This window comes from Clupea harengus, chromosome 16, assembly GCF_900700415.2.
Source record: "Clupea harengus chromosome 16, Ch_v2.0.2, whole genome shotgun sequence".
Taxonomy (NCBI): Eukaryota; Metazoa; Chordata; class Actinopteri; order Clupeiformes; family Clupeidae; genus Clupea; species Clupea harengus.
Window position 1 is genome coordinate 20,368,531 of NC_045167.1, and position 8,821 is coordinate 20,377,351.

At 43.2% G+C, this 8,821-nt stretch overlaps 1 protein-coding gene across 1 annotated transcript in view; it reads left to right on the forward strand.

Moving 5' to 3' along the window:
• The window catches only part of slc15a1b (solute carrier family 15 member 1b), a 13,251-nt gene extending 5,689 nt beyond the window's left edge, over positions 1-7,562 (forward strand). Inside the window, exons 11-23 of the mRNA XM_031583085.2 lie at positions 1-43; positions 257-301; positions 455-487; positions 711-799; positions 1,316-1,397; positions 1,781-1,897; positions 2,359-2,487; positions 3,060-3,106; positions 3,296-3,403; positions 5,362-5,476; positions 5,841-5,981; positions 6,217-6,324; positions 6,647-7,562. The exon at positions 1-43 is cut by the window's left edge and continues 47 nt beyond it. Coding sequence (XP_031438945.1) covers positions 1-43; positions 257-301; positions 455-487; positions 711-799; positions 1,316-1,397; positions 1,781-1,897; positions 2,359-2,487; positions 3,060-3,106; positions 3,296-3,403; positions 5,362-5,476; positions 5,841-5,981; positions 6,217-6,324; positions 6,647-6,898 — 1,309 coding nt within the window. The 3' untranslated portion in view covers positions 6,899-7,562. The remainder of the gene's footprint in view (positions 44-256; positions 302-454; positions 488-710; positions 800-1,315; positions 1,398-1,780; positions 1,898-2,358; positions 2,488-3,059; positions 3,107-3,295; positions 3,404-5,361; positions 5,477-5,840; positions 5,982-6,216; positions 6,325-6,646) is intronic.
• The last annotated feature ends 1,259 nt before the right edge of the window (positions 7,563-8,821 follow it).

Consider the following 8,821-nt stretch of genomic DNA (forward strand, 5'->3'; position numbering starts at 1 on the left):
CTACATCCCCCTGCCCATGTTCTGGGCTCTGTTCGACCAGCAGGTCAGTTTGTGTGTGTGTGTGTGTGTGTGTGTGTGTGTGTGTGTGAAGAAAGAAAGAAAGAAAGAAAGAAAGAAAGAGAGAAAGAAAGAAAGAAAGAGAGAAAGAAAAAAGAGAGCGAAAAAAGAAAGAAAGAGAAAAAAAGAAAAAGAAAAAGTCTGCCCATCATCTGGCATTACGGTGATGTTTGGTTGTCTCCCTCCTCCTCTCCCTCAGGGTTCCAGATGGACTCTTCAAGCCACTACTATGGATGGAGACTTTGTGAGTCGCTGTCAAAAACACCCTTGTAACACACCTTTAATACACAATATAGATATGTCATATAGACGGTACATCATTCCCACAAGATACTAACACTACTCAACATGTTGTCCCTGTTGGAGTTTTCACTGTTGTTTTGTTTCCTGTTTGCAGGGTATCCTGGTCATCCAGCCTGATCAGATGCAGGTGAGCAGTAAGAGAGGCACTTGGTCACAGTGTGTCCACATGAAGTCCACCGCCATACTACACCAACGTGACACAAGTTACTTTACACAGACTGATGCAAAACTACATTTTCTCCAAACCATCCTCACCATCTCTCTCTTCCTCCAATTCCCTTCTTCCATATCTCTCTCTCCTGCACTCTCCCCCCCCCTCTCTCTGTCCTCCTCCCTATGCTCCTCTCCAGATGATGAACCCCATCCTCATCCTAATTATGGTGCCCATCGTGGACAGTGTGGTTTATCCGCTTATCAAGAAGTGTGGACTCAACTTCACGTGAGTGTCAGCAGGAACCCTGTGGTGCTCTGAGGCACACTGGTGCAGGCCAAGGGCAGCATAGTAACACTAAATAGGGGGCGGGAGAGAGTGTGAGGATAGTTACAATTCACTGCAAGTGAAGTGTGAGTGTAAATGACACAAGCTTTTACAGGAACGATGTCACCATCCACTGAATTGGAGCAATATTACATTATCTCTGTCAGCTGTTTAAGATCAGAATGAGGACACCACACTATTTTTCCTCCAGAAAAAACAACTGTGTTTGCATTGGAGCTTAGGCACCGGGCGTGTGCACCATGCACTGTGGCCAGTGTGATCATAGCCCTGATATAAGCATCACTGGACATGGACCAATGTCAATGCCTTGGTATTGTGAGGGCATTTGAGTGCAAGTGTTGAACTGAGTTTGTTAATAAGTTTGTGTGTGTGTGTGTGTGTGTGTGTGTGTGTGTGTGTGTGTGTGTGTGTGTGTGTGTGTGTGTGTGTGTGTGTGTGTGCTCGTGTGGTCCACAGGTCCCTGAAGAGGATGACTGTGGGCATGCTGATGGCTGGACTGGCCTTTGCTGCTGCTGGCGTGGTGCAGCTCCAGATCGATGTAAGACACACACTTAACACACACTTAACACACACTTAACACAGCTGTGCGCACACACACACACACACTTGACACAGCTGTGCACACACACACACACACACACATACACACATACTGAACACACCTGTGTGCACACACACACACACACACACACACACACACACACACACACTTAACACGGTTGTGCGCACACACGCACTTAACAGACCTGTGCGCACACACACACACACACACACACACACTTAACACACCTGTGTGCACACACACACACAGACTCTTATTCTCCTCTAATGTTCTTTTCCATAGATTTATATAACCACACACAGACACACACACACACACACCACCACATACCTCTCAATCTTTTTTTTCTTTCTCTCCAGAACACCCTGCCTATATTCCCCACTGCCACTCAGAGCCAAGTCAAGCTCCTCAACATGCAGAATATCGCGGTCCAGGCCTCGATCGACCAAACGCCATACAGTCTCCCAGCCTTCAGCGTAAGTTCACACATCACAGAGTTACACCCTTACAACACATCACTCACTCACTCACCCACCCGTCCACTTTTTACTGTCATAGCAGGTGTCCAACAAGTACCAGCCAAACATGTTCATGTAGGCTTGTGTGTCTAAGAGATGCAGGTGTCCATAAAGAAATCAGAAAAAAGAGGATGAATGTTAAGGGTCCTGGTTCATTCATCATTTCTTTGGTGGTTTTACTTTTAGTTCGTTAATGTGGTTAGTGAGTGTGTGTGTGTGTGTGTGTGTGTGTGTGTGTGTGAGGGTGTGTGTGTGTGTGTGTGTGTGTGTGTGTGAGGGTGTGTGTGTGTGTGTGTGTGAGGGTGTGTGTGTGTGGGTGTGTTTGTGTTAGTGAGTGTAACTGTGTTTGTGAGTGGCCATGCCATAAAAGGCTTTGTTGGCGCTGTGAAGGTCTGATAACCCCACTCTGCCCTCTTCAGGCCACGGACGAGTACCTGACAACAGAACAGATCAGTGTTGTGGTGACTCAGGGTCTAAATAATCAAAACGTGGGCTTGTTCAAAACAATGCGACAGACTGTTCTCCTCTTTGGTGATCGCGTACAAACAGTAAGTACAAACAAGCATTTTCTATCTTACAGATATGTGTAAAACCCCTTAACACCCCTATAACTACGATATCCTCCTGGGAATCAAGATGTCATCCAATTTCTCTTTTTTTGTGATTTCCTTACTAGTTAGGGTTAATACATGTCAACTACAGAGGACCCTAGTCTTAAGGGTTGGTTCTCAGGAGGATATGTGTCACTGGCTTCACCTGAAGGACTTGTGGATTATTATAGGGACTGGACATGTCCATGCTAAGCTATCTATCATGCTATCTCTGACTGAGCATTTGTCATGATGAAAGCAAAGAAATAAGACCAAAAAAGGTTCACCCCACTTCATGTCCTCTAGGCTTATCGTATCTATCATATGTGGATCCATTTTTCTAACACAGAGCAAATGGACCTATTTGAACAAACAGTCATGACTTGCCAACATAATTGTACCCAATTTTACCCTGGGAGTTACAGCAGATTTAAAAGCACTTGAAATGTGGCAAACTGCTGTGTTAAAGGCCTTTGGGGAAAAAAATAGAAAGAATAGAAATTAAATATGTCCATGTTGTCTCTTGTCAGGTGAATGACTCCATTTCCAAGCCTAATGAAGGAAAGAATGCTATCAGGTTAGTAGTCTCCCATACTGCACCTGGCCCTGATCCACAGTAAGCGGCTATCTGTTGCACTTACAGGGATTACAGTCGCCATTGTCAATAACCATGTTCGGTTTCCATTGGCAACCCAATGTTGATTTCCATTGTCAATAACCATGTTTGGTTTCCATTGGCAACCAATGTTGATTTCCATTGCTTTAGGTTCGCGAATGGCTTCAACCAGGGGCTTAATGTGTCTTGGAGTGGGCAGGACCTCGGGCAAATCCCTGCCAATGGCATTTCCCAATACACCCTGGTGCCCCAGGGGAAGTAAGTGTTTGAGCTGACCTCTCACCTGACCCACCTTTTCATCCACCTACCTGTCCATGCACTTCTTCACCCATTTACTTAACCTCACTTAATCACAATCCCTCACTTAAGCACTCATGCACTCACTCAGTCAATCAGTCACTCACTCACACTCACTCACTCACTCTCACACACACACACACACACACACACACACACACACACACACACACACACACACACACACACACACTCACTCACTCACTCACACATTCACTCACTCACACACACACACACACCTTCAAGTCACTTATGCTTGCCTACAGTGCTTGCTGGTTCTGCTCCCACCTACCTAAATGCTCTAGTGAGCGTCGTTTGGCACTGCCGTCTGTGCAAGCACGGCAATCCAGACTATTTTCATTTGTAGTTCCACGTTGGTGGAACGAACTGCCTAGTACTACCAGAGCAGGGGCGTCCCTCTCTACCTTCAAGAAGCTTTTGAAGACCCAACTCTTCAGAGAGCACCTCCCTTCCTAACTGGCGCTTAACTTGCACTTCAGCAGTTACATTCCTGCACTTCTTTTTCCTTTTTTCTAGGTCGTTGTTTTTCTAATTCTCATGTAAAGTAGTATTTATTGTTACACCATGCTTTTTATTGCTCTTAGCTTGACTGTTCTCTCCCTTGTATGTCGCTTTGGACAAAAGCGTCTGCTAAATGACTAAATGTAAATGTAAATGTAAATGCACTCATACACTCACTCACTCACACATTCACTCACTCACACACACACATACACCCACTCATACACTCACTCATTCACTAACTCACACAGCTATTCAGTCATTCATTCACTCAGTCTGTCAATCACTCTCTCAGTCAGTCAGTTACTTGTTCGCTGACTTACCCATGTCAGTGGTTGTTATTTTGAAGCAGTGCTTCATTAAATAGCATAACATCTCAACTAGACATCACAGTGACTTTAAATGGCTGTGATACTAGTCATGCTCAAGGCACGGTGAGGCTGGTTCAGTAGCTCCCATTGGGTCATTAGCTCCCATTGTGTCAGTAGCTCCCATTGGGTCATCAGCTCCCATTGGGTCAATAGCATTAATAATAATAATAATAATAATAATAAAACTTTATTTATATAGCACCTTTCATGCAAAAGAATGCAGCTCAAAGTGCTTTACAGCAAATACATAATATGCACAAAGAAATGACATGCACATAAAAATAGACATCAAAGAAACATAACAAAGATATAGTGCAAAAAAAATAAAATTATAATTATAATTATAATTATAGAGATATATTTAATCCAACCCCTTAATATCACCAGTAGAGATTTAAATTAAATTAAAAGTATTTGTATATATATATAGTGCGAAGTGGTAGCTAGTTAAAGGCTAATGTGAAGAGGTACGTTTTTAGTTTTCTTTTAAAGATGTTAAGCGAGCTGGCTTCCCTGATGTCTATAGGCAGTATGTCCCATAGCACTGGGGCGTAATTGACAAATGCTGCGTCCCCGATTTTCTTACGGCTTTTGCTGGGAACCTCCAATAAACCAGCATTCGATGATCGCAGTGTTCTTGAGGGCAAGTATTTGACTAGGGAGTTTGCAATGTAACTTGGTCCTATTTGGTCCACATTAGCTCCCATTTGGTCAGTAGCTCCTATTGGGTCATCAGCTCCCATTGGGTCATTAGCTCCCATTGTGTCAGTAGCTCCCATTGGGTCATCAGCTCCCATTGGGTCAATAGCATTAGCTCCCATTTGGTCAGTAGCTCCTATTGGGTCATCAGCTCCCATTGGGTCAGTAGCTCCCATTGGGTCATTAGCTCCCATTGGGTCAGTAGCTCCCATTGGGTCAGTAGCTCCAATTGTTTATTTGAATGTCCATGTTTCCTGGGGAAGGTTCACTCTGACAGTGGATATGCTGCTACGTATACAAACCAGCTGTATCTCTCTGTCTCCTCAGGGTGGTGTTCTCCATAAAGAATGCAGCTGGCTTTGAATGCCAAATGGAGAAACAGCTGAGCTTTGGCAGCGGCTACACCTACATCATCCCCAGTACATTCATCATTGGAGATGCGGTAAGTCAGTGTTTCAGGTCTGTTCACAAACAGGACAAGAACACTGTTCTGTGTCAGAGGCTGACCATCCTCTCAAAATTTGCCCTGTACCAAAGATCATGAACAATGCTCAGCTTTGCCCAAACGGACCTTAGTAGCAAACTCATTGCAGTTATACACACTCACTGCTCTATTTAACTCTGCTAGTAATAATAAGCTTTGATTGTATAGCACAGTTTGAGGACAGGATATAAAAAGTTGTAAAATAAGACTGGGTAAGACACTGGTAAAGTATGTAAAGTATATTAGACAGGAGCAAAGTGAAAGAATAGTGAAAATACAAGTTTAAGAGTTTGTAGGAGCTTTACCTTGATGTCTTACTCAGGAATGCGCCACCTCGATCACGATGTCCACGGAGATTCTGCCCAACGTCATCCACATGGCCTGGCAGCTACCTCAGTACTTCCTCATGACCGCAGGAGAGGTGGTGTTCTCAGTCACCGGCCTGGAATTCTCCTACTCACAGGTAGGGGGCGACAAAGAGTTTCCAACAGCCTTGCTTTAGTTCTCCACAAGTTCCCATACATTTGCTGCATAACAAGTCATGAAAATACAGAAAAGGGATTCAATACAATAACTTACAAATGTCAAAAGAATTCACTCACATAAAACAATACAATGCTTGTGTATGAACAAAATATATAGATATTTTATATTTTAGATAACAGATATTTTATAATTCATTTTGATGCTCCCTTCAGGCACCGAGCAACATGAAGTCCGTTCTCCAGGCTGGTTGGCTCTTGACTGTTGCCGTAGGCAACATCATTGTGTTGATCATAGCAGAGGCAGCACAGCTCCCAGAAAAGGTAATACTGGCTAAATTTGGTTTCATTACAACAGGTCAGATAGATAGTATCAATCTCCGATCTGCCAAATGTAATCTTTAGTAGTGAGTGGCAACATTCAAATTAACTAATTTAAAGAGTTTGCCTCAGATTTGTTACGCAAGTCATGCAACTTTCTTTGGTTAAGCCCAGTATGTGTGTGGATAAGAATTAGTTTGAGCGGTTATTCTCTTTTGATAGCTGAAATTAATTTGTCGTTTAATTTGAGTATTGAGCCCTCTGAACACACAGGCCACTGTTAATAGCCATCCCTGACATCCCTCAATGGTTTTCTCCTCTACAGTGGGCAGAGTATATTCTGTTCGCCTCTCTGCTGGTGGCTGTCTGCATCGTCTTTGCCATCATGGCCTACTACTACAAGTACGAGGACCCGGCTGAGATCGAGGCCCAGTTTGCAGAGAAGGAACCAGAAGACAAGGACGAGAAGAAGAAGAGAGGATCACGGAGCAGCAGCAGCAGTAGCAGTAGCAGCAGCAGCCATGGTGGTCGTGTAGAAGTAGAAGACGGAGAAGAAGTCAAACAGACCAAGATTTAAGCCTCCCCCTACCCCTCCTCTTCGTCATCCTCCTCTCCTTCATCCTCATCTGAGCGTGTGCGGTAGACTGCCTGGGTGGTCACGTTGGAATCAGATCTATGACAAGGGGCTGCAGGGTCACGACCCTGGTCTTGGTACATGGCCAGATAGACAACATGCTGCCGCGTTGCCCCCCTGTGCCTTTAAGCCAACTAATATTTATGTTTGGCACACAAAGGACAAGAACAATTTGTCAAATTGAGTATGATGAACTGATATTAACCATCAAAACAGTACTGAAGGTGAAAGAACGACAGCATGCATGGTGAATTTCAGAGCGACAAGTGGAAAAACGACAAGAATCTCCAAATCCCAGCACTGTGGGTTAATAATGGTTTAATTTAATATTGTAAATGTTTTGTAATGATCATTTTGTCTGTACGATCATTTTGCTTTTGTTTCTTTCTGTTCATTAATTGTACATTATTGTACAGCGCATATGAATAACCATTCCAACATCCTGTATGTATCTGGAAGTGTTGTTGGTTGGTTATTATTTTGCAGTATTATTATTGTGTTTTTGTATTCTTTAACCGACCAAAAAAACAGCAGGTGAAAACACCTGGAGATAAAACGAATGTTTTGTGAGCAAGCACTTCAAATAAAGATTACGCTTTACATTCCAGACGAGGATCGTTCATTTACACTCCATCACACAAACACTTCATATTCAGAGCGACCTCTACTTGAGACACTATCTGATGGAGACAATTTCCAAGCACTGTTAATGACTTAAGAATATATGAATCAAGTGCCGTGTATTAATATATTCCTTGTATGAATCATGTACTTGAAAGCAGGAATATGGCTTTTCTGTGTGCGTGTGTTACTTAGATTATTAGGTGCCACTTAGTCTGCATATGTACAAGAGCATGTTTAGACCAGAGGTGATAAGAAGGGTCGAACTGTGCTTCTTCCGACCTTGTGCAAAACTTCCATCCTTGCCTCGGACGTCAGAAATCCACCACGTGGTTTTTCCTGCTGAACGCTAAACTTCTGTCTATATAAACCTTGTGCGATGTGTTTAATAGGGCTTCACTTTCAGCCTTGTGCTGGGAGTGAGCCTGATTGCAATTGTTGTTTGTCTAATAAATATACCTATATGCAGCAGCTCCGGAGTCCTGAGGTAACTAGGGTGAATTTTCCCCTAACACTATCAGCAGACAACTGTTCAAGGACAGAAATCATTGAAATAAGAGCCCCATACAGACAGGCTTCAAGTACCAGAAGGCAAGGAGGAGATGAGAGAAGCGCAGATAGAACAGGACAGCCAGGGCAGAGGTACAAAGATGGACAGAAATGATCAGGGTCTAAAGGGTTTTGGGATGAAATAGCTTTCAGGAGTGTAGAAGCAGTGCCGCTGCTAGCCATTTTGGTGCCCTAAGCATAACTCCTTTATGATGCCCCATGCCATTTTATTCAAACGAAAAAGGAAAATCTACTTTGTAAACACAGTACACAAAAGAGCCAAAACATACATACACACAAGTATTGGGATGTGCAAAATCTTCTTAGAAATTAAATAGTCATCCATAAATACAAACTTAAAAGCAGAAGTATACAAGTAAGCAATCTTCTCCAATAAAGCAAAGACATAGAAGCGTCATTCCATGTCAAGTGGGCTCCCACTCGACCGTCTCAGATTTGGCTGAAAAAATGCAAGGTTCTTCATACACTTCTTAATAGTCCCAAATATTAGCTCTCTACTCCCAATAGTTTTGTCACAAAGGATGTTTTAGGGGTGAGGGGGTGCTCTACGCTCTGTTGCAGCATCTTTGAAGGCCTGTAGAAAGCTCAATGTTAAAGCTAAAGACTTGACATTATACACAGATTTTATACACAAACGCAGTTTAAGCTCTGTGTTATAAACTTACCTTTTGTTAC